General features: G+C 49.7%; 1 protein-coding gene across 3 annotated transcripts in view; it reads right to left on the bottom strand.

Annotated features, from left to right (window-relative positions):
- Nucleotides 1–22,485, bottom strand: part of CACNB3 (calcium voltage-gated channel auxiliary subunit beta 3) — a 41,448-nt gene extending 18,963 nt beyond the window's left edge. Inside the window, exon 1 of one of the 3 annotated variants that reach the window (XM_080995465.1) lies at nt 22,267–22,485. In XM_080995465.1, the coding sequence (XP_080851591.1) occupies nt 22,267–22,470 (204 nt within the window). In that variant the 5' untranslated portion in view covers nt 22,471–22,485. Of the gene's footprint in view, nt 1–18,569; nt 19,679–20,222; nt 20,431–22,266 lie in introns of those variants that run through there. The other 2 variants (XM_080995467.1, XM_080995466.1) reach the window with 2 other exon arrangements.
- Nucleotides 22,486–26,078: the final 3,593 nt, after the last annotated feature.

The raw sequence follows: 26,078 nt of genomic DNA on the forward strand, positions 1-26,078 counted from the left end.
GGACTCCACGCACTTTTAGGCTGAGAGCCTTGCAAGTTGCTAAGCTCGGCAGGGGTGGATCTGATGTGTGCCTGGATGGGAGACCAGATGGGAAACCACATGCATCTGTCCTCCAATTCCATGATGGAAGAAAGAGAGGATAAAAAAGTATTAACCTCTCCCCCACCCCTGTGATGTTTGAGGTTTCCCTGGCAGGGTCAATACAATGGACCAGCCATATCGGAAACTATAGTGCTAAACTATAGCGCCTTAAGGCACTATTCTGTTCAAGGTGTAATATATATTTTTTTTTTAAAGCAATTTATTAGGTTTTAGAATAAAAATAAACATAATAAGCAATATAACATTGATCTTAACATATTTTCACATTTTCTTTGGACTTCCTCACATCTCCCGCTCCCACTTTCATCGTTATAACATTTTGTCAGCAATTTATCATCTTATTTAAGTTCTCATATCCCTTCTATATTTCATAATCTTATAATTCTCAGAGGGAGCTAAATTTCACAGTTTTACTTGTTTTCTTAAAAAACTTCTAAATTTAGTGGTGCTCAGTTATTTTGATCTAGCCTCTTATTTAGCATTCACTCAAATTACAATACTTTTGTAAATAGTTCTTAAATTTCTTCCAGTCCTCCTCAATCCTCTCTTCTCCCAGGTCACGGATTCTGCCGGTCATTTCAGCCAGTTCCATGTAGTCTATCAGTTGTATCTGCCATTCTTCCAGTGTGGGTAGATCTTGAGTTTTCCAATGTTTTGCGAGAAGTATCCTTGCTGCTGTTGTTGCATACATAAAAAATGTCTGGTCCTTCTTTGCCACCCCTTGGCCGACAATACCCAAAAGGAAAGCCTCTGGTTTCTTAGTGAAGGTATATTTGAATACCTTTTTCAGCTCATTATAAATCATTTCCCAGAACGCCTTCACTTTAGGGCAAGTCCACCAGAGGTGGAAGAACGTTCCCTCACACTCTTTGCATTTCCAACACTTATTGTCAGACAGGTGGTAAATTTTGGCAAGTTTGACTGGGGTCATATACCATCTATAAATCATTTTCATTACATTTTCTTTCAGAGCGTTACATGCAGTAAATTTCAATCCATTACTCCACAACCTCTCCCAGTCCTCAAACATGATATTATGCCCAATATCCTGTGCCCACCTTATCATAGCCGATTTAACCGTTTCGTCTTGTGTATTCCATTTCAACAGCAAGTTATACATCCTTGAAAGTACCTTAATCTTTGGTTCTAACAATTCTGTTTCTAATTTCGATTTCTCCACCTGGAACCCTAGTTTCTTATCATTTTTAAAAACTTCTTTAATCTGAGCGTAATGTAACCAATCTCGCACTTTGTCTTTCATTTTCTCCAAACTCTGCAATTTCCAATTGTCTCCCTCCTTTTCTAGTATTTCCCAATATTTTGGCCATTTAGCCTCCATATTGGGTCTTTTTCGGGCCTTGGCTTCCAAAGGTGAAAGCCACCTTGGTGTTTTATTTTCCAGCAAGTCTTTATATTTTGTCCAGACATTAAACAATGATTTTCTGACAATATGGTTCTTAAAGGCCTTGTTTGCTTTAACCTTGTCATACCATAAATATGCATGCCATCCAAAAGCATTGTTAAACCCTTCCAAATCTAACACATCAGTGTCCTCAAGAAGTAGCCAGTCTTTTAGCCAGCAGAATGCTGCGGCTTCATAATACAACTTTAGGTCTGGCAGGGCAAAGCCCCCTCTTTGTTTTGCATCGGTTAATATCTTAAACTTAATTCTGGGCTTTTTGCCCTGCCAGACAAACTTAGAAATGTCTCTCTGCCACTTCTGAAAGCACTCCGTTTTATCCAAAACCTGAAGTGTTTGAAATAAAAACAACATCCTTGGCAATACATTCATCTTGATAGCAGCAATTCGGCCTAACAAAGAAAGTTTCAATTTTGACCAACTATCTAAGTCTCTCTTAATTTCTGTCCAGCATTTTTCATAATTGTCCTTAAATAGACTTAGATTTTTTGCTGTTATGTTTACCCCTAGGTATTTTACTTTTTTAACCACATTAAGTTCCGTCTCATTCTGAAACCGTTCTGACTCTGTATCAGTCAAATTTTTCCCCAAAACCTTAGTTTTCTGTTTATTTAGTTTAAATCCAGCCACCCGACCAAAATCATTAATCAGTTGTAATACTCTTTTCGTACTGGGCTCTGGCTTCTGCAAGGTCAAAACCAGGTCATCTGCAAAAGCTTTTAATTTATATTGTTTCTGACCGACCTGAATTCCTTCCACCAACCGATCCCCTCTAATCATGTTCAATAGCACTTCCAGAACCGAAATAAATAACAAAGGGGAAATAGGGCAACCTTGTCGTGTCCCTTTTTCAATTTTAAACTCTTCTGTAACCACATTATTAACTATCAGTTTAGCTTTCTGTTCTGAATATATCGCCTCAATCCCATTCTCAAAACCCCGTCCCACTCCCATCTCTCTTAAATTTCCCATCATAAATTTCCAGGAGATATTGTCAAAGGCCTTCTCCGCGTCTATAAAAATTAAAACTGCTTTTGTATTTATGTCTGTTTGCAAAAGTTCCAAAATGTCAATAATGTTCCTTGTATTAGCAAACAGATGTCTTCCTGGGAGAAAGCCGGCCTGGTCCTTATGAATTACTTCATTTAAAACTTTTTTAAATCTATTTGCCAAAATGTCTGCAAATATTTTGTAATCCACATTTAAAAGAGAGATGGGACGGTAGTTCTTAAGTTGTGTCTTTTCAGCTTCCGACTTTGGTATTAATGTGATGAACGCTTCCTTCCACGACTCCGGTGCCCTCTTCCCCTCCATAATTTCATTGCTGACCTCCATCAAAGGTTGTATCAAATAGTCTTTTAATGTCTTATAGTACTTGGAGGTCAGCCCGTCTGGTCCTGGAGATTTGCCAAGTTGCATGTTCTGGATGGCTTGTTCGATCTCCTGTTGTGTTATTTTAGAATTCAGGATTGTCCTATTTTCTTGTGACAATTTAGATAGTCCGTTTTTTGCCAAAAATTGTTTAATCTCAATATCATCTTGCGGCCCTTGGGTGTATAATTTTTTGAAATATCTCTGGAAACACTTTCTAATGTCCACTGGATTCTGGATGTTTTTTCCATCAACCTCTAAGTTCGTAACAGTATTTAATCTTTGTCTTCTCTTCAACTGCCAAGCTAGCAGTTTTCCTCATTTATTCGCCGACTCAAACGTTTTTTGTTTCATTAATTTAACCTTCCATTCAATTTCCTGATTTATCAATTTAGAATATTGCGTTTGATAAAGTTTAATTTCTCTCAGAGTTGGCTGTGACTTCGGATTCACTCTTAATTTCTTCTCTAATTCTTTTATTTTATCCAAGATCTTATCTTTTTTCTCATTTTGTGTTCTTTTCTTTACTGCATTCTGTTGTATCAAGAATCCCCTCATTACAGCTTTGCTGTTCAAGGTGTAATATAGCCTATAGTCCATCCTTTGCCAACATGATGCCCAGCAGATGTTTTGAACGATGACTCCATCAGCCCCAGCCAGCGCGGCCGTGACCCCATCAGCTCCAGGATCAAATAGTGGGGCAGATGGGAGTCATAGTCCAAAAGATCTGGAAAGTAGCAGGTTGGGGGAAGGCTGGTACGATTGGGAGCTGCTTTACAACACCAATGGTGGAGATGTTAAATCAGAATTCTTAAAGCTTGTTCCTCAGCTAACATTTCCTCAGAAGTATATAAGACTGCAGCCTTAATATTCAAATTAGATACCCTCCAACAGCTCTCCGGAAAAAGAGGACACTCTTGTATAATTACAGCACCCTTGTCTTTGAACTAAAAATCACTGCCAGAAGGCTACCCGCTTCCCCACACCCCAATACACACACACTATTATACACTGCTGAAGGCTTAGCTGTATGCTATATTTATTTCCTGTGCAATCACCTGCTTTGTGCTGGTTTTGGATGAAAGCTTATTAGTAAAGCCAAAAAAATTTAAAAATCTCCTTTTTTAAAACAGCAACCTAAACAATATTTTATAGCATTTATTTTCACAAGATATATAGTCAGACTTGTGGAACAGCTGCAACTCAGATGCATTCAAGGAAATGTTCGCAGCATGGCTGAGGTGCAAAGGAAGCTTGTGCACTGTGCAAGAACCCGAACATGGCTTGTGGGGAATTTCTTTAGATCCCCAAATCTCCCCAAAGGCAAAATGCAGGCAGCCAAGGTACCAGGGACAAGTAAATAGGGAAAGCTGGAGCATATAAGGGGAAGTAGTAGAGCATCTGCTTTGTGGGTTCAATCCCACCATCTCCGAGTAGGGATGGCAGATAACCCTGGTGACATCTTAAAGAGCCACTGCCAGTCAGTGCAGTACTGAGTTGGTGGAATAGTGGTCTTTCTCAGCATAAGGCTGTTTCCTACGTCCCAAAGTCAGAGCAAGTTCTGTTCTAGTATAGAATAGCTCAGTGGTCCGGGTGGCAGCTGTGTTGTTTACTTTTGCACCAGGACTGCTCCTATACGTTCACAAGAACTGCTGTGATAGCTCAGTCAGTAGAGCATGAGACTCTTAATCTCAGGATCGTGGGTCCGAGCCCCAGGTTGAGCCAAAGATTCCTTCATTGCAGATGGTTGGACCAGATGACCCTCAGATGACCAACTCAATAGGTGAACCTTTTCCCACCATGCACCTTGATCCCAGGAAACCACCAACTCTACATGTTTGGGTATCCGACTGTCCTTAAAGGTACAGGAGCAGGGCCCACCACAAAAAGATGGCAAAAGTCCCTCATTCCTCAGGCCCTTCTCTCCTCAGTCACATATTCACTAAGTCAGCTTTTGCCAACCTAGCACCCTCAAGACAAGTGAAGCCTGCTCCCCCCCCCCAATCTGCAATACGAGGACAATAATACTGGCATCCCCTACAGGGCTGTTATTGTAAGAATTTCTCAGAGAAGCCCTTAGAAACCAGACACATGCTACATAAATGCTAAATTATATCATTGGTGCTGTTGGTATTTATTGGTTTGCCTAAAATCTTATTCCTATGGCAGCCAAGCTCTCCTTTCCCATTTCTCCACTGCACTTCATACCATATATTTTATCTTCCTTCCTTCAAATCCCTCCTCAAATTCTACTTTCCCCTTAGGAAACCCAGATGAGTCCCCATTTCTAGCTTCAATCACATCAGTTGCCTTTGCCCACATCCCTTCCTTGCTCCCACTTCTCTCTGCCTTGTCTTATCTTCTCCTCGGCTGGTTTTCACGCGCAAATTCCTTGAGGGAAGGGGCCTGCCTATATCAGCTTAACAAATTCTGTGCATACAATACTGAACAAAAAAGGCTGCTGGAGGTGTTGCTGCCCCACCATCCCGCCAAACAGCTTACAATCTAAGCAAGGTGGGAATTCAGAGAAGGAAAACAGAGGGGGTTCAGGTAAAGAAGGGATGAGGATGCGACCTGGGCGGCCACTGACAACCTGACTGCTTTGTCTTTAAAGGTGGAGATGGGGTTTCTCAGTCTGTCTAACAAGTGACACACCGACAGCAATGTCACTAGGGAAGCATCTGGGAATGCCATCCTATTAGAAGTCAAAAACAGCCGCCACCATTATTAATGCCCAGTATACCTGAAGGAGCATCTCCACCCCCTTTGTTCTGCCCATACACCGAGTTCCAGCGCTGAGGGCCTTCTGGCGGTTCCCTCGCTGTGAGAAGCAAAGCTACAGGGAACCAGGCAGAGGGCCTTCTCGGTAGTGGCACCCGCCCTGTGGAACGCCCTCCCACCAGATGTCAAAGAGATAAACAACTACGTATCTAACATTTAGAAGACATCTGAAGGCAGCCCTGTTTAGGGAAGCTTTTAATGTGTGACATTTTAATGTATTTTTAATCTTTGTTGGAAGCCGCCCAGAGTGGCTGGAGAAACCCAGCCAGATGGGCGGGGTACAAATAATAAATTATTATTAATACTGCGTATTTGAAATGTCCCAACACTTTGTGTACATTATGCCAGCAATCCTCCACAACAGCCCTGTAAGGTGGGCCATAAGTGGAGCATCAGCTCTGGGTATAAAAAGATGGATCAGTTGGCGACTCTGAAAGATCCCAAGAAGGTCTCATCAGCACAGTTCAAAGGGCTACATCGGTGTAGGAAACCTGGGGCCGTCCAATTGCTCTTGGACTCAAGGTTCCCCATCACTTGACTAGACCAAACCTCTCTCAAGTCCCCACCACCCTCTGCTACATTAAATGTGGTGTGTGTGTGTGTGTGTGTGTGTGTGATGTACTTCTATCACAGTTGCACCGGATAAGGGAGAGTTGTGACAAAAGCAGGGAAGCTTCTAATAAGTGAAGCTCCATTTCCCAAAATTCTCCTTTCTGCCCAGCAATGTAAGAGATGCAGAAATTCCCCCTCCCTTAAAAAATGGGAATCTGAAAGTCCTGGCTGCCTCCCCCATTAACTTTAGAAGAAAAGAGGTAGTTCATCAGTGGGGTTTGCACTTTTAATCCCCCTTCCGCTTCAGTTTTCACAGATTAATAGTAGGCATGTCTACTCAGAAGCAAACCCTGTCGAATTCAATAGGGCTTACTCCCAGGAAAGTGAAACTAGGGCTGCAACCTAAGCTGCAAGGAAAACATAGCAGCAGCCTATGCCAGGTTTTGGCGCCAACTGCTTCCAGAAGGATACCTTACACCAGGGGTAGGCAACCTAAGGTACGTGGACTGGATCCAGCCCAATCGCCTTCTCAGTCCGGCCCACAGATGGTCCGGGAATCAGCATGTTTTTACATGGGCAGAATGTGTGCTTTTATTTAAAATGCATCTCTGGGTTATTTGTGGGGCATAGGAATTCGTTCTTTTTTCTTCTTCCAAAATATAGTCCGGCCCCCCACAAGGACTGAGGGACAGTGGACCGGCCCACGGCTGAAAAAGGTTGCTGACCCCTGCCTTACACACATAAAATGTGTATTTATTATTTTGGTATTTTACAATATTGTAAAATACGCAATGGGTCAGTGTGTCTGGCTGTAAACCAGAAGGCTGGTGGTTCGAGCCCACCCAGGGATGGCTGGGGGCAGGATCCATGCATTGCAGGGGGTGGAATAGATGACTCTTGGAGGTCCTTCCAACTCTGCAATTCCATAGTTAAAGCTATGGTTTTCCCAGTAGTGAAGTATGGAAGTGAGAGCTGGACCATAAAGAAGGCTGATCGCGGAAGAATTGATGCTTTTGAATTCTGGTGCTGGAGGAGACTCTGGAGAGTCCCATGGACTGCAAGAAGATCAAACCTCTCCATTCTGAAGGAAATCAGCCCTGAGTGCTCACTGGAAGGACAGATCCTGAAGCTGAGGCTCCAATACTTTGGCCACCTCATGAGAAGAGAAGACTCCCTGGAAAAGACCCTGATGTTGGGAAAGATGGAGGGCACAAGGAGAAGGGGACGACAGAGGACGAGATGGTGGGACAGTGTTCTCTACAAACATTAGTTTGACCAAACTGTGGGAGGCAGTGGAAGACAGGAGTGCCTGGCGTGGTCTGGTCCATGGGGTCACGAAGGGTCGGACACAACTAAACGACTAAATAACAACAACATGAACACCTAAGTGTGACTCTCTAAGATTCCAGTGGGAGGAGGAGGAGGATGGGCACCCCCTCACCTCTCCCGGAAGCCATCTTCTCTGCCCTCCCTTCCCACGCCCAACAGCGTGGCACCAAAAATGCCAGGAAAAAACCGCCATGCTGAACCAGCGCAGGGGCAGAACAGGAGCCTCCGATCTTCCCTCGTCTCGACTTCGGGGAAGGTGGCGTCCCTCCCTGGGGAAGGAGCGACAGAGGGAGGCGGAGAGGGAGAAGGCAATTGGGAGCTAGCACCACGGCAACGCGCAACGCCACGGGGAGGTGGCAGCACTAGGGCCTGTGTGAACGCAGGAGAAGGAGCGAAGCCGGGCACGGGCGAGGGCGATGGAGGAGGAGTGGGGCACCGTTTTAAAAACACGCCGCGCTGGCTGGCTCAGAGCTGCTGCTGCGCGCCCAACCCCTTCGTTAAGGATGCGCACCAATCGCCCACGCGTGTCTCTGCCTGTAGATTCCACAGGGAGCTGCCACCACCAGGCGTGTGTCCCCCGTCGCGCGTCCACACGGCCCAAGAGGCACGTGGCAGAAGCCGCGCGCAAGAGGGGCCCGCGACGGAGCTTAGATCTCGCGTGGAAGTGGGGGTCTCTGGTGCAAACGGGAAAGGAGCCTTTGCGTCTAGGCGCCCCCGCCTCCGGCCCCCGTGTTCAGCCTTCAGACCCTCTCCTCTCCTGCCCGCCCCACACGTGTAGGACGCGTGCGTTTCTGCTGGCTGGAGCTCGGCGGCCCACGGCTCTTCCGCAACGCGGGAGTCTGGAAAGGCGCGCGTGGGTGAGAGAGAAGATGCTTCTTCGCGCATCCTCGATGCCCTTCCTGTTCCCGAGCTTCGCGTTGCAGTGAACCGCCTGCGATGTAGATAAACTGGGGAGGGGAATCGGGCCTGCGAAGCACAGGGGGATCCAAAGGGGCTTCGTTTCCCAAGGTTAATTGACAAAAGGACACACGCTTCTGCCTTGAAATCTTTCCCCAAAAAGCCAAAGGGTGTGTGTGTGTGAAAAGGCATTAGACATTTTGCACATGCGTGTTGGCGCTCTTCTTCCACCCCAGCCCCTACTTTGGAATGGGTTTTCATTTGCTTGAGAATAATGGTGTGGTTAGTGATGTATGGAAGTGAGAGCTGGACCATAAAGAAGGCTGATGGCCGAAGAATTGATGCTTTTGAATTCTGGTGCTGGAGGAGACTCTTGAGAGTCCCATGGACTGCAAGAAGATCAAACCGATCCATTCTGAAGGAAATCAGCCCTGAGTGCTCACTGGAAGGACAGATCCTGAAGCTGAGGCTCCAATACTTTGGCCACCTCATGAGAAGAGAAGACTCCCTGGAAAAGACCCTGATGCTGGGAAAGATGGAGGGCACAAGGAGAAGGGGACGACAGAGGATGAGATGGTTGGACAGTGTTCTCGAAGCTACTAACATGAGTTTGACCAAACTGTGGGAGGCAGTGGAAGACAGGAGTGCCTGGCGTGCTCTGGTCCAGGGGGTCACAAAGAGTCGGACACGACTAAACGACTAAACAACAACAAAACGGTGTGGTGCAAGGACAAAAGGCTGACTTACAACTCCAGTTGTGCCAAGTTCAAATTTCACCTCTGCTGTGAATTCACTCGGTGGCCGAAGGCAAGCCTCTTCCTGTCGGCTTTAGGTCATGGGGATAGTAATCCTGGCCTACCTTACAAGGTTGTTGTGCATTGGGATGTGAAGCACTTTAAAACACTCGAAAGTGCTCTACGCTGCTAAGCAGGAAACTGAGCACCAGACTGGGAAACAATGTTAAATTAACATGGGAGAGTGCTGATGAAGAGAAGAAATGGAAATCAGTAATTCAGGTGGGTTTTCTGAAGTACATTCAGGTCAGCTACATTTTGGATTATGTTTCTTGTGTACAGTTGGCCAGTTTAAATGGGGGGCGGGGAGAGAGATAACACAAGGTTTTTGAGAGCCTCTTTCATATTCTTGCTTCCTACGAGTAACTTTCAGAACTAGTGACTGAGTTTGCTTTTTTCATCCTCCCTCTCCCTCCCCTTTTCCTTTTGTGTCGTGTGTTTCAGATTATTTGCCTAATAACACAGTGTTATTTTTTTATTGCTCTAGGGACCTTTTCAGCTGAATATCAGGGTAAAAAGGCTTTAAATAAATAAATAAACACCAAATTAAATGCAAATGCTTTGACAGCTTCAATCCGCAGAACTGGCATTGTCCTGCACTTGTAAGAAATCCATCTTTTAGTGTGGCAGCACCTGCAACCTGGAACTCCCTGCCTATTGACACCAGGCAAGTGCCTTCACTTTTCAGCACCTGCTTAAAACGTATTTTGTTTAGGTAAGCCTATCCAAACATGTAAAAGTTACATGTGTTTTATTTCTTTTTCATTACAGTGGTACCTTGGGTTACATATGCTTCAGGTTACATACGCTTCAGTTTACAGACTCCGCTAACCCAGAAATAGTGCTTCAGGTTAAGAACTTTGCTTCAGGATGAGAACAGAAATCGTGTGACGGCGGCGTGGCAGCAGCAGGAGGCCCCATTAGCTAAAGCGGTGCTTCAGGTTAAGAACAGTTTCAGGTTAAGTACGGACCTCCGGAACGAATTAAGTACTTAACCCGAGGTACCACTGTATTGTTGGATTTAACCATCTTTTGAATTTTTTTAAATACCTGTGTTTAACTCAAATTGTCATGCTTTATTTTATATTTTTGTAAACCACTTCAACATTTTCTTACAATAAGGCAGTGTATAATTTTGTTAAATAAAATAAAATACATGAAATGTCAAATGCATACCATATTGATATGTCACCTTCTGCTAGTACAGTATAATAAATGCATTTTGATTTCTCAATACAGGTTCAAATTCAAGCATCTACAGCATATTTACAATGACTGTCAGACTGGTGCCAGACACTGCTCATTTCAAAAACTCATGAGCAAACCCCCAGTAATCTAGCACTTATTAAACCATTATTGTTATTTCCTTACTTTTAAGAAGACTGGTTAATGTTATGGATTTCCCTGTCTTTTTTATTACATGTCCCAAGACAATATTATTATACTGTATTCAAAAATAGTTTTAGGCCTAAACCCTGACTCAAATTAAGCCCTTTCATGTCCCTTTCCCAAAGCAGGTACAGTAATTTAGAGGATTCAGAGTGTTTTACAGGGCTCGCTTTATCACTAGATGGAATCCTTTGCAAGGAATGAGGCCTAGCATTGCATCTGGGGCATCAAGAGATGGAAATACCTTTTCCCTTCCCAGTTATACCTGGAACTCATACCTTTGCCATTCACTGGCACAACTCAAGCAAAGCAAGGCAAGGGTGTGGCAAATTCTGTGGTCCTCCAGAAATTGCTGGACCTCAGTTCCCATCAGCCCCAACCGGCTTGGCCAATGGTCAGGGATGAAGGGAATTGTAGTCCAACACCATCTCTCCACTGTTGGTCTAAAGCCACGTGATGCAGCAACCTCACAGTGAAGCTAAGCAAACCTGGAGCTGGACACGCACAGTGGGCCAGTGAGTCTGGTTAACCAGAAGGTTGGTGGTTCAAGGCCACCCAGAGATAGTTGTGGGCAGGATAGCTGCATTGCAGGGATTGGACTAGATGCCGTTTGGGGTCTCTTCCAACTCTATGATTCTATGAGACCATCTAGGAACCCCACTTATGCCATCTTGAGATCCACTCTGGAAGAAAGGTGGAACATAAGTGCAATGAATAAAATGAAGCAGGGAGTGGGCCAGTTTCCAAAGGTGAGGCGGGAAAAGGTAAACAGCATTTGAACATCCAGAGGAGAGATCTGGGCAAGACTTGTTCAAAGACAAGGATGTGATGGGGCCCATCAAGGACGCCTAGAAGAGCTGACTAGTGGGGAGCAGGGATACATATGGCAGCTTGTTGTGATGCTACTGGGATACACTGCTAAGCAAGAGGAGCTCCAGAAGCGAATCAGGGAACAGAGTGCATAGCAAATTTGCATCAGCTAGCTCGGTTAACAAAAGCGGGCCATGGCAGCAGGAACAAAAGCTGTAAATGCACCCTTTCAGATTTAACAAAGAGAGCAGAAAGTCCAAAGTGATCAGATGCTACTGCTAGCGAAAAGGGGTTATTACAACCTGCTCTTCTTCTTGCGTTTCATCCACCCTGACACAGAACATTTTGGGCTACAGGAAGACTCCAAAGCTGTGGTCTGTGTACCCACTCTGAAGCCCATAAGAGATTATCACGAGCTGAAGGAGTTTCAGATTCAAAGCCCCATTTTGCACTGGCATCAGATCAGTGATAATAGGACACTGTAATTGCTGTTCCAAGCATCCAGAATGTGATTTTCAGTCTCCAGTAAGGGGGGGAGCTTCAAACTAGGACTGCCTGAGCAGCAAATGCACAGTTGTGTGCAAATGGATATGATGGAGCCCTCAGAGCTTCTGTTCTGCTTCACTAAATTAAAGCAGCTTCAGGTATACCTGAAGGAGCTTCTCCACCCTCATCGCTTAGCCCAGACACTGAGGTCCTTCTTCAAGGGTCTTCTGCTGGTTCCCTCACTGCAAGAAGTGAAGTTACAGGGAACCAGGCAGAGGGCCTTCTCGGCAGTAGCGCCCTCCCTGTGGAACATCCTCCCTTCAGATGTCAAGGAGATAAACAATTACACACCTTTTAGAAGGTGTTTTATTATGTTCTTAGATATGCTGTAAGCCACGCAGAGTGGCTGGGGAAACCCAGCCAGATGGGTGGGGTATAAATAACAAAATTATTATTATTATTATTATTATTATTATTATCATCATCATCATAATCATCTCCACTTTTGAGTTGCAGAAACAGTGGTGAGGGGCTGCTTAAGCTGTTCCCCATGTTCCCCTTTACTCCTGGGGGGCATGATTTTGAGCAGGAAAATGACTGGTGATGAAAGGGTTAATCAGCCCCTCCTGCTGCTGTTCTCCCCCACAAAACTGCAGCTTCCCCAAACCTCATTTCATTTATTTAAAAACTCAGGAAATTGCCACATACATTTGCATTTGCCATGTGCCTGGACAGCTAAAAACCAACAATTTGTAAAGGTATTCAAGGAATACTTTTGGGGCTTCTAGTGTGTCGATGTTTCCTTTGGGACTTTTATCTGCCTGTGTGCTTTATAATGCTTGCTCAGCCTATCCGTGCATAAATGCAGCATGATGAAGAGGCTGTTAAGTCTCCAATGCTCTCTCCTCCAATGCTCTCTCCTCCAAAGAAAATGGACCTTGTAAAGCCGGGTCCTCCAAATGTTGCTGGACTACAACTCCCATCAACCCCTGCCAGCACAGACAAGGGTCAGAGATGATGGGAACTGTAGTCCAAAGCAACCCAGAGGGCCACAAATTCCCTATCCTTGTGCAAAGGTTGCTTTATGAAACTCTGACTGCCTGGGAAAGGAGAGGGAGTGGGGGGGAGTGAAACAAGACATGAAAAACATCTATTATGTTTCGATTCACATTCAGTAAGACTCACTGAAATTAATAACCATGAAAAAGTTGGGTCCATTAATTTCTAGTACAGTACTCTGAGGAAAACTTAGTTGAACACAACCCAAGGCGTAGAGAAACAAGCCTCCATTCTACTGATATCTGAACCTCTACATTGGCCAGGGAAAGGACAGGATGGAATACCAGAGGGAGAAGAGTGACTCTAGAGCAGCGGTTCTCAACCTGTGGGTCCCCAGATGTTGTTGGACTACAACTCCCATCATCCCTGAGCTCTGGCCTTGCTAGCTAGGGGTGATGGGAGTTGTAGTTCAACAACATCTGGGGACCCACAGGTTGAGAACCACTGCTCTAGAGTCTAGAAACAGCAGGGTGATATTTTGTGCTTCATCAATCACAGCTAAAGCGAAACAAAACAGTTGTGCTAGATCCTAGTCAGAATTCTTGCCCGTTGCCCTGGATGCCAGTCATCCTAATGTTGGGTCAAATGCATCCAAAGCGTATATTTTAATCAGTGGCGAGAGAAAGGCACATTGCATGTGGCTAAGAAACGTGTCTCCTTCATTCACCACTACCTTAAGATCCCCTACTCTGGAGTCCTTGCCCAAAGTAAGCCTTAGAGCGGAGGCTCTGAAATTGTGATCCATGGATCTCTGGTGACCTGCAAGCTCCATTCAGGCAGTCCACAAAAATATTGCAAAACAATCACAAATCTCTCTACTGGCCTCGACCAGGGCCAGAGCCTTTCCAGCCCTGGCCCCAGTCTGGTGGAAAGCTCTGTCACCAGAGACCAGGGCCCTGTGGGATTCTTTCCGCAGGGCCTGCAAGACAGAGCTGTTCCGCCAGGCCCTTGGTCCGGGCCCGGTCTGACCCTATGGGACCAGCATGGGTGAGCGGGCCTGATGAACTTTTAATTCTTTACCCCTACGGTTATGATTCATGGGTTCCCACTTAATTTTCTTTTGATTTTAAATACGATTTGAATTGTATTTTAAACTAATCATTTGATTTTGTTTTTTCAATGTATTTTATATATTTGGTATTAGCCACCCTGAGCCCAGTCTCGGTCGGGGAAGGCGGGGTATGAATAATTATTTTTATTTTTATTGTGTTTCTTCACAATGGATTTCGCCCCTTAAAACTGACCCATAAAAGTGGCCCTCCTCAACAATTTGTATAAAGCAGCACTGGTTCTGAAGCAGAGGCTGAATGGGGAGAAAGTTTATGAAGTGATCCAACAGTTTTGAGAACTGTTGCCTAAGAGAGCAAGGGGTGGGCAGCTTGTGCCCCGCTCAAGCCAATGCTGCTGGGCTCCAGCTTCCAGCAGCCCCAGCCAGCATGGCCCAGTGGTCAGGGATGATGGGAGTTGTAGTCCTAAGATTTGGAGGGGCTTCCCACTTTACTGATACCCAAAAGATGAGCGCCTATGTACATGGCATTCTCCAGACAGGCTGAAAGGAACTGGACTTGGAGGCACAAAATGGAAAATCCTTAAAATGTCACCCTCTCTGCTATGGCGGAAGAGAGAGAGGCACTTTCTGGCCCAATCTGTGTTGTCACAGCTGCAACCACAGTCCCCCCCTGAGAGGAGGATGAATCTCGGCCAAAGAGCTTAAGATCCAAGCTGTCAGCGAGCAACAGTCCCTCGCTCCCTCTCCTCTCCTCTCCCCAACGAAAAGCTCCACCACTTCACCCAGCTCCCTTCTCAGTCTGCCTTTCCTTTTTGCAAAGGGGGGTGGGACACACCCGGAGATCCCTCGTTTTAAAGGAGAATGGGAAGGGAGAGGGGTTGTACTGTCAACTTGCTACTCCTACACCAAGGAAGGGCACAAGAAGGTGAGAAGGAAGAGGACCAGTGCAGTGCCTTCCAGATACTGCCAGACTGCAACACCCATCGTGGGAATTATGGGAGTTGGAGTCCAACAACATACAGAAAGTGCCACAATGACAATCCCTGGTACTCTGCCTCTCAGACACCAGAGCCTTAAACAACCCAGGCCACCAAATATCTGAAAGATTTCCTCTTTCCCTACAGACCCTCCCAGGTGTTAAGGTCTGCAGAGAGAACTGACTTGGTAGTTCTCCCTCCCTTGGGAATTGGGGTGTGTGTCTGTGGCTTGGGATAAGGCATTCTCTGTGACAGCCCCTAGGTCAGGGGTCAGCAACCCTTTTCAGCCGTGGGCCGGTCCATCGTCCCTCAGACCATGTGGTGGGCCAGACTATATTTTGGAAAAAAATATTAACAAATTCCTATGCCCCACAAATAACCCAGAGATGCATTTTAAATAAAAGGACACATTCTACTCATGTAAAAACACGCTGATTCCCGGACCATCCGCGGGCCGGATTGAGAAGGTGATTGGGCAGCATCCGGCCCACGGGCCTTAGGTTGCCTACCCCTGCCCTAGGTTGTGGCATTCCCTCCCCACCCCCAGTCTGACCTCCTCACTTTACAGCTTTCAGAGAATGCTGAGTCCGCCCCTCTTCACCCTGGCCTGCGACATCAGAAATGTGTGTTTTCACAACACACCTGATCCTTATGACAGTAATTTGTTTTTAATTCTGAATTTTAAACTTGAACAATAAATTTGTTGATGATGAGCTAAATAAGAAACCAGCCCATCTTCTGCTCCCTTTCCAGACCGCTGAATCAGATTACCATTACAAGGATTGGAGGATTCAGAATAGCCTGAAGACCAAAGCTGGCTATTGTCTGGACCCCCCTTTCTCCTCTCCCTTTGCCGCCAATTCAGCTCCAGTTCAGCCTTGCTGTCCACCCCATTCCTACCTTGCCCTTTGAAAACCAGAGTTAGCATGTTGTGTAGTCATTAAGAGCACCAGTCTGGAATGGGAGATAGGTAAAGGTAAAGGGACCCCTGACCATTAGGTCCAGTCGTGGCCGACTCTGGGGTTGCGGCGCTCATCTCGCTTTATTGGCTGAGGGAGCCGGCGTACAGCTTCCGGGTCATGTGGCCAGCATGACTAAGCCACTTCTGGCGAACCAGAGCAGCGCACGGAAACGCCGTTTACCTTCCCGCCGGAGTGGTACCTATTTATCTACTTGCCCTTTGACGTGCTTTCGAATTGCTAGGTTGGCAGGAGCAGGGACCCAGCAACAGGAGCTCACCCCGTCATGGGGATTCAAACCGCTGACCTTCTGATCAGCAAGTCCTAGGCTCTGTGGTTTAACCCACAGCGCCACCCGCATTCAAATCACTATTCAGCCACATTGAGATCACCAGGAAACCTTGGGTTCAGTCACTCTCTCTCAGCCTAACTCACCTCACAGGGTTCTTGTGAGGATGCACTGCAGGGAAGGAGAACCATGTATGCCAACCTGAGCTTGAGAAAGTCAGATTACAAGTGTAACACAGGAACATAGGAAGCTGCCTTATACAGAGTCTCTTGGGCAGGGGCTCTCCAGGGTTTCAGACAGGGGACAATCTCAGTCCTCTCTGGAGATGCCAGGGATTGAACCCACGACCTTTTGCATGCAAAACAGATGCTCTGCCACTGAGCCAAATTGGTCCCCCGCCCCTGCAAAAATAAATGTAAATAATCCAGCTCCCATAAACCAAGAAGTAAGATTGGAGATGGTATGAACCAGGAGCCAGGATTTCTGGGCACAACTTGATTCTGGTTCCCAGGAATTCAGAATGCGAATGGAAAGTGCGAAGGCCTCTAATAACTCGCAGCCCTAGGCTACCACCCGCAATTCTGCACCTTCACTCTCCTCCCCTCCCTCTGCATATGGAGTGTGATCAACAGACACTGAGAAGAAAAAAATACTTTGCAACAGTCTTTAAAAAGTGCTTTTATGACTTAGGTAAGAGGTGCTAGAAATGGAGGCGGGAGGAGAGGTGAGCATCTCGCACTTACAGCATGCAGCATCTCTCTTCTCTCTCCCCCCCCCCAGCTCAGGCAGACACTAGGAAATGCCAGCCCCCTCCCCCCCCCCAAAGCCCAGTTCCGTCATGTCAGCTGATCATCCACCTCCTCCTGCCGACACCCACCCACACATTTCAAAGCGGAGCAGCTGTGCCTGCTGTGGATGCCTAACCCCAACCAAGTGGGCAGGAAGCCCAAGGAGCGGGCATGATAAAAATTGTGCTGGCATCACACAGGGGAGCCCCCACACCTGACTTATAATTGATGGGCTCCTACAGAGGTTGACAAAGAGGCTTGTTCCAGACCTGCTGAACTAGCCTACTGGGTGGAGATTTTCCTAGCCATGTCTCTTCTCCCTTGCCATCTATCTAGATTATAGCCCCTGTTTGTTTACACATGTTAGGTGAAGGGCCATTGTCCAGTGGCTAGAGCATCTCTTTTGCATGCAAAAGACTCCAGGTCCCATCCTCAGCATCTCCAGCTAAGAGGAAGATCCCCGTCTGAATTCCTGGAGAGTCTCGCTGCTAGTTAGCGCAGCCAGTAATGAGCTAGGTGGACCCAATGGTCTGGCTCTGTGCAAAGCAGGTTCCTTTATGCCCCCATCCTCCAGGCAAAGCCCTCCACAAACTCTCCATCCAGGATTTCCGCAACTCCTCTTTCGAGCTCTAATGCCTGGGTGACAACAGCCAGGAAAAGTGCAGAAGAGAAACACCTCCTCCTCTTTCAGGAAGGAGTTATTTTTGGGATCCCACTTGAAGGGAGACATGAGACTTTCTCCACCCCTTACCCAAGCCATGTAGGAGGACCTCCAACCAAGGATCTACCCCAAAACAGGTGCGTGGTCTGAGGGATTCTGCACTCGCTCCCGCCGCTCCTGGCTCAGGAAAGCACAAGCCCTTCCCAAGAACCAGCTGCTGACAAGGAACACCATGCCAGGGTCCAGCCAATGCCTCTCAATATGCATCTCTAGGCATGCTTGGGAGAGAGTGAAACCCTGTGCCTGCTAGGGTAGGCAAGACTGAGCTAGATGAAGCAATGCAAGGAAGCTTCCCATGTTCCTACGTGCTGGATTCACCCACCAGCAGGGGGAGCTGTTAGGGGAAAGAACACCACTTCCCTAGAATGCCAGGGCAACCAACCTACTGCCCGCTTGCACCCGGACATATTTAGAGCACCCCATCTATCCAGAACCATTTTCCTCCTTGGAGAGGACCAAGCCTCCAAGTGTCTTCCAGCGCTGAGCCAAACAGAAGCCAAGGAAAGCAACTTACCACTACCCCATAACTAAGGGGTACCCTTAACATGCCTTGGTCCTCCTCCACCAAAGGCACCCAGCTAAACCCTCGTGGCATCTGTGATTGTGCCCTGAGCTCAGTCGCCTACTCCACTGTTTCCCCACCCCCAGCCACAACCCCCCAGCGCCCTCATGGGTCCTCTGCCCCAACTTTCTAATACCTAGTCAATAGCCCCAGAGCTCACCCCACCTTACCCCCTGCCATCCAGCCCTGCACCCAGCGAACCAGGACGATGCCAGGTTCTTGTAAGTGGGCGGTTCCCCTGCTGAAAATAGCCCCTGGCTTCTGCCAGACTCACCACCTCGGAGTCTTCGAATCCATGGAGACAGGAGTCGTCATACATGGGGGATGAAAGAATCGTTCAGGAACCAAGACAGAGGTGGTGATGGTGGCAGCAGGGTGAAGGGGGGGTGAAAAGGGGCAGCTCTTCCAATCGGAGGGATGCCCAGCGCTGTGCCCCCTGCCCCAAGCTGGGTTGGGGGCAGCGGATGGCACGCAATGGCAGAGCTGCTGTCTGCTCCCCGAGAAAGATTCCCCACCCTGGATGCGCTCGCTCGCTCGCTCGCTCGCTCTCTCCGCTCAGCAACGACGGCAAAAACAATAGCGCCCACCCACCAGCCCTCCCCTGGGGGCAGGCATTGAGACAGGCAAGCACGGAAGGAAGCGGGGAGGTGGGGGGCGGGCAGAGAGAAAGAGAGAGAAGAGAGAAGTGGGGCAGGCAGCAGCTCCTGAACTGTCCGGATGCGTCTGCACCCACCTGGGGCAAGATCAAAGCGGGGTGCCAAGGGGCGCGGTGCAGATAGCAGAAGGGGAACAGGAGGATGGGGAGAGGGAAGACACGACCGGAGGGCATGTGATGTGGGTTGGAGGGGGCAGGGGTCGTTCTCAGTGCATTCTTAGTGCCCACCAAGCTCTGCCCTTTATTCTGCCTCCAGAGACAGGGAGGGCAGAGAAGGATGCCTTGCTGGATATTCAGCCAAACAAAAGGGAATTGGCGGTTGGGGAGACACAGCCTTCCTGCTTGGGCCAGGAAAGGTCCGGGCACCGAGACCTGGCAAGCGAAGGAATGTGGGCAGTGAAAGGGTGAGAAGTCCAGGCCACCACCATGGCACGCCGTGCCCCCCACCCGGTTCCTTGAGTGCCCTGTTTTCCTAGCCCCGGCTGCCTTAACTGCCTGCAGGTCACTGGATAACCAGGACCAGCTGGGTGCCTCTCCGCGCGACCCCTGGCAATGCCACCCTCTGCCTCCTCCAGCTTCCCTGATGCAGCGCCTCTCCCTAAGGCATCAATGGCGGTCTCTCCTCCGGCTCTACGCTCCGGATTGCCCACCCAGACGGTCTCACAGCTCCATCCCTAAAGGGCAGATGGGGACGTTCGCCTGCCCCCCCCCCCGTTAACTTCGGGGCAGGTGCTGCTGCTGCTGCCCGCTGATCTGGACTCGGTCCTCCGGCTTTGCCGGAAATGGGGCCCGGTGGGGTTCCCCCTGCCATTCCCCCAAGCTGCGCCTCCAGATGCCTCTCCAAGCCCGGTGCCAGGGGTGCAGGCGCCAGCTGGACCCCCACCCCGTCCCACGGAAGTTGGGCAGCAGTCCCTGCAGAAAGAAACCCCTCCGCCCTTTGCCAGCGAGGACGCAGCACCAATCCTGACATCCCAGCCGCGAATCTAGGAAGCGCAACGGGACTGAAGGCGCGGGAGAGAGAGAGGCGAGGAGCCCGGCGAAGGGACGGGAGAGCGCGCAGTCGCCCGCCCCTTCTCCCTGGCGGGCTCCCCGGATCCTCCCGGAGTTGCTGTATGGCGCGCGTGGGGGTGGGGAGGGATGTCTGGGGCGCGCGAGGAAGCTGCCGCTTGGCGCGGGAGAGGCGCGCGAGACGAGCGGGGCGGGCATGGCGCCGGGGCTGCCATGGGGCGGGGGGCGGCGGCGGCGGCGGCTGCGCGCTGCCTGGTCGGTTACCTCGTTGAGCAGGAAGGTTGCGCTGGAGTCAGAAAAAGACATAGACGGCGGGGGAGGGAGCCGGCCGGCCGGCGGGCGGGCCCGGGGTGCGCTGCCCGCTGGGGAGAAGGAAGGAGGAGGGAGGGAGGCGCCCCCCGGCCCCGCTGCGCCGCTTCCGAAGCGCCTGCCCGGCTCTGGCTGCCTGCGCTCGTCCGCTCGCCCGCGCTCTCCTCCTCCTGCCGACGAGCGCGGTGCGCGCCGCCGCGCCTCCCGCCCTCCTCCCGCCGCGCTCCACGCGCCCTTCCCAGACTGGGCTCGGGGACGTGCCAGGCGCTATATAATCACGGGGGGGGGGGCGAGGATGCGCCCTGCCAAGCAAGAGCCTCTCCGATGGCGCCTTCCCCGCGCGCGCAGCTGGGGGCTTTCCGCGGGCTCCCCTCGCCTCCTCTCGCCCGGGTGGGGCGCTTCTGGGCTGAGCAAGAAGGGGGGCGCGCTGGCGTGCAGGATGCGCCTCGCTCCAGCCGTCGACGAGCTCCAGATGCTCATCCAGCAGATAGAGAGATCTCCAGCTTCCCGGGGTTTTAAGGCCATCGCTCCCGCTCCCCCGCCCGTCGATGGCATTGCAAATCCGAGAAGCTGGAGATGGGGGAAGCCGCTCACCCGCCGCCCTTCTCCCCTGCCCGCATACCACGCCTTTCCCCGGGGTGCCAGCCGGCCCTGGCACGGCAGAGGCTCATCCCTGGGGAAAAGGGAACAGTGGAAAGGGCCCCAGAGCAAGAGCAGAGTGCGTTTCCGCGGGGTGGCTGCAGATAATTGCCACATATCAGCCACCGCCGGAGAGTTCTGTCTGAAGGCCCTCCGGCCCTAGAATCTCTTGTGTTAGAACTTAAGCTTTGCCATTTCCCGCGGACGCCACCCCCGACCGTTAAAAAGCAAGGCACATCAAGGCACATTATTCTCTCTCGGCTGCTCGAGATCCTTCCCGCCCCGTTTCCAGGGATTTCAATGTGGCTGCATCTAGCCCCTTGCCCCAGCTCCTTGGGGCGCCCGCTGGTGGAGATAAGAGGATAATCGGGGTTCGACTTCCCTTGCTAGGGAATATTTGGTGCGGGTGGGTGTTTAAAACAGGATTAATAAAGCAGATCCCTATTTTAATCTCAGTTTGAGGCTTTTGTCATCAGGGAATACAGGCCTCGGCCAGGAAGACTGGTGTGCAAATGCCGGTCATAACTAAATAAAACCCCATATTTGTTTACAGTATGAAAGAACAGCTGGATTTGAGAAGGGAGGCAGAGGGAAGATCAGCTGTGCCACTGGACCCTCTTACTGAGGGTGGGCGATGGGACAGAAATCACTGAAAAGCTTAGCTCAACCTAGGCAGGACCACCACTCTTAACTTGGGGTGGGAAGGAAGCCCAGGGGGTGAGGAGGGAAAGGAGGGCAAAACAGACTTTGGTGCCACCCTGGTCAGTGCAATGGAAAATTGTTCAGAATAAGCCTGTGAAAATAACATTTTAGAATGGAGCCTTTGTAGTTCCAGCCCTGCAGCGGGCACTATGGGTTGAGGGTCAATGGTTTTAGATGTTGTGGAGGGGAAGCTTATGACTTTGCTGTGTATAGGACGAAAACTGCAGAGAGCACAGATGGAGGAGGAATATTTTTGTTACTACAGGGGTTAAAGCAGAAAATATTCAGCTGCTGGACTCTTCTGTATGGGGGGGCAGTGCTCCTGCCTTGGTGGTCTTCACTCAGCAGGGGCACTATAGGGCACAGGCCTTGAGTTCAGGGCAAGGGGGAAAGGGGGCAGCGGATGGCACGGCAGAGCTCAAACACACCCATGAATCGCTGCAGCGGCTGGTGCCATCTGACTACCTGGGAAAACCTAACTCTTCTCGACAGCTCTGGCGAGCCTCTCAACCCACATCTCCTGCATCTGACTCCACTTTCTTGTGCTGCGGTTCTGCCACCCAGGCGGCCCACTCGCCAGGCTGCTCCCTCACCCCCTTCTCACCCGCTCCTCTTTTCCCAGCCCGCCCCCCAAGAGACAAGGATGGCGCCACTTTACCTCGTTGAGCAGGAAGACACTGGAGTTGGAGAGAGACATGCAGAGTGTCTGCTTTGCTGGACTGTAGCTGACTCTGCGTGGCTCACACACCTCCTCTACCTTCCTCTCATGAACCCAGCCCAGCTCACGGGGCAGACAGGAAGCCCTGCCCACAGGGACTCTCTCGTGGGATGGAGAGCCAGCAGCCTGCAAGTTCAGGGGCATGAGCAAATTGTGCAACGGTGCATGAGCATTATAGGTCCACCCCCCCACCCCCGTGCACACCGTTGTCTTGTGGCGCCGTATGCAAGCATCCCATTGGCTCCCAAGCTCTTGTGGGACACTGTGGGTGTGGATGGGTGTGGGAGTGCGCATCACAAAGCCAGCTTTGTGAACCATCATCTTTTAGCACCAAGCACAAACAGCACACCAGCCGCAGCAATGCATTTAAACATGACGCTGGCTTCAGGCATCAGCTTGCAGCTTATCAGCTCACAGCCGCTTGTGGGTCCCAACAGGAGCAGTTCGGTGGCAGCCCATGACTATCGCGGGCCTATAGTGCAAATGGCTTTCGTGACAAAGATTCTCACAGGATGGGGGCAGTCGCTGGGCAGGATCTCAGCGCCATGGGTCTCTGGGCTGTCAAAAGTGGCTACTGAGAAATGATGCCGTCTAATGATCACTTCTGGATCAATCGTTGAAACTGGTAAGTGAGCCCAATATGACTGCAGTGGAGACAGACCAGAGGAGGCATGACTGATGGGAGGAGCGCAGAGAGGAGAAACGCCATGGTGCATCTGCAGCAGCACAATTGGATGCCTTCACCTGCCCCAGCTGCAACAAAACATGTCTCTCTCGTATTGGTCTCCCTTCCAACAGTTTGACTTTACTCCCAAAGGAGCACTCCTCCACTGTCTCCCAAGATGCCAACAAGTGCCCAATAAAAGCCTAAACCAGGGCTTCCCAAACTTGGATCATCCTTAGCTAGCAGGACCAGTGGGGTCAGGGATTATGGGAACTGTAGTCCAAAAATAGCTGGAGACCCAAGTTTGGGAAACCCTGGCTTAAACCTTCCTGAGAGATCCCTCTAAATTGTAAAACTGCTATAAGATGGTACGTCATCAGCAAGCCACCCAACTCAGCAGCACCCACGTTCCCCTCACCTTGCTGGAATTTCTCTTCCAGCTGTGGCTTCTACCCATCATTGGTTCAGTTTCTAGACCATGGATGGGCTCTCAAATCACCCTCAACTGGACTGATATTTATCTTCAGTACATGTTCAGCAATTAGCATATTGGGAACCCGTCAGATAGAATGTGAGAGCAAGAGGAGGCTCCCTTGCTCTCTCCATTGCCGTTCCTTCCAGGACTCCAGGCCAGCACCACTGGAGGCTTGCAGCCAAGGGGAGCTTCCGGGCTGGTGCTGCTTTGGGCTGGTATTCAATCACACACGGGTTGTAGTGGATTGGGTGGTCTTCCACAACAAGCTCGCTTCCCGCAAAAGATCAGACTTTACAGTCTGGAAAGTAAAGGTGGAAAATGCATTCTCTAACATCCCTGCAAACAAATCAGGGTGCATGCTCAATGAACATCTGGTTATCTGGAAGAGCCCAGAGTAACAGCACTTCTTCCCAGATACCAGCTGTTCCTTGTAACCACCCAACAGAAGATCCAAGTTGCCTTTTATATGAAAGATGAGCAAAAGGCCTTGGGAAATATTGTGGACAGGGTGGTGGGGAGGGGGAGCTCGTCTTCACTACTGCATCCTTTCAAGGCAACTGCTCTTCTGCGCTTTGCTGGTGAGCCAGAAGCAACTGCATGCTGGTCTGCAATTGAGACTCCCCCCTTTCCCTACAGCACACGAGACCAGAAATACTGAGGTCCTCCCCCCCTCACCATATTCAACAACTTCTGCTTTCTTCTGGCTGATTTTGGCCTAAGCAAAGACCCCATTTGACAGGTTGAGCAATTTATTTTCCCAGTGAAATGGTTTCTGAACCACTGAGGGATTGCTGGGAAGCCTTGCAGCTCTTTCATGGGATGGCACCTTACTGAGAAAACCCACAGATTCAGTAGGGCAGGCTTCCCCAACCTTTGTTGTTGTTTAGCCATTTAGTCGTGTCCGACTCTTCGTGACCCCCTGGACCAGAGCACGCCAGGCGCTCCTGTCTTCCACTGCCTCCCGCAGTTTGGTCAAACTCATGTTTGTAGCTTCGAGAACACTGTCCAACCATCTCATCCTCTGTCGTCCCCTTCTCCTTGTGCCCTCCATCTTTCCCAACATCAGGGTCTTTTCCAGGGAGTCTTCTCTTCTCGTGAGGTGGCCAAAGTATTGGAGCCTCAGCTTCAGGATCTGTCCTTCCAGTGAGCACTCAGGACTGATTTCCTTCAGAATGGAAAGGTTTGATCTTCTTGCAGTCCATGGGACTCCCGAACCTAGTGCCCTCCAAATGTTTTGGTATACAACTCCCATCACCTCCCAGTTGGCACTGGAGGGCATCTAGAGGGCACTTGGTGGGTGAAGGTGGTGGTGCTCCAGGCATGAAGAACTCCACCCCAGCAGCAGAAAACTCAGGCCATCTCAGGTGCCTGAGAAAGCACCCTCCATCTCCTCCTAAGGGACCCTTCCTCTTCTGCCCCAGTGTGACTGCATTGGGGGACTTGTGCTCAGTTATACCCTGCAGGTGTAAAAGGATAAGGAGCCTGGATCTAAATTATTGGCCCCCCCCACACACACACTGTGAGTCACTCCGCTTAGAAGAGTGGGGGAGGCAGAGCTGGAAGTGTGTGTTGTGTGTGTGGAGAATCCTTCCATTTGGCTGCCTCAGAGCAGCTTCATAAATAAGAAAACACAAAGCCAGGCAGGGAGGGGGAGGGGGCCCTCAGAGTGGCCTGCTAATGGATGCTCTCCTATGCCAAGGCAGGCCCTGGGGATGCAAGAAGCATCTTCACTTTCCAGGAGAAGGAGAAGAGGGGAAGGGAATGCGGGGAGGAGGGGAGGCGGGGGGGGCCTTCGCTCCCTCCCGTTGCATTTGGGGCAGGGAGGACAGATCCTGAGTTCGCTTTTGTCAGGGATCCATATCGATCCGCGTACACAACCGGTGGCTCCCCAGCCCCCAACCCTGTTTGTGGACAACTTATACTGGCAGCCCCATTAGGGCTTGGGGTACTTGGCCAAATGGGACCTACCAAAAATAACCTCTCTGCTGAGAAACACTCAGCCATTCTTTTTAATGTCCTAGTGCTGCCAGATCTTAAGCCAGAGATTGTGCTTATGCAGGAGGGCCATTTAGGGAGAGTATTTCCCTGCTTTTGTTCCAAATTATAGGACTGTTCCTCCTAAGCAGCTGTGTCAGTATCCCCGGTCTTTCGGGACCTGCCCAACACATTTTTCTGCCTGGTACAAGATGGCGCCTTCCTGTTCTACATTATAGAGCAGGGGTAGGCAGCCTAAGGCCCGGGCGCCGGATGTGGCCCAATTGCCTTCTCAATCCGGCCCGCGGATGGTCCAGGAATCAGCGTGTTTTTACATGAATAGAATGTGTCCTTTTATTTAAAATGCATCTCTGGGTTATTTGTGGGGCATAGTAATTTGTTCATCTTTTTTTCCAAAATATAGTCCGGCCCCCCACAAGGTCTGAGGGACAGTGGACCAGCCCACGGCTGAAAAAGGTTACTGATCCCTGTTATAGAATCAGGCTGGACTGACAGATGAATGTTACTTCTACACAAGCAGTGGCACATCACACCTGGGAACAGCAGGCTAGCCTAGTGGGAGGAGCCGGGGAGCCTAACATACGGGACTCAAGGGAATGAGAGAGGGGCATTCCCAGT

This window comes from Podarcis pityusensis, assembly GCF_964106645.2.
Source record: "Podarcis pityusensis genome assembly, chromosome: 2".
NCBI lineage: Eukaryota > Metazoa > Chordata > Lepidosauria > Squamata > Lacertidae > Podarcis > Podarcis pityusensis.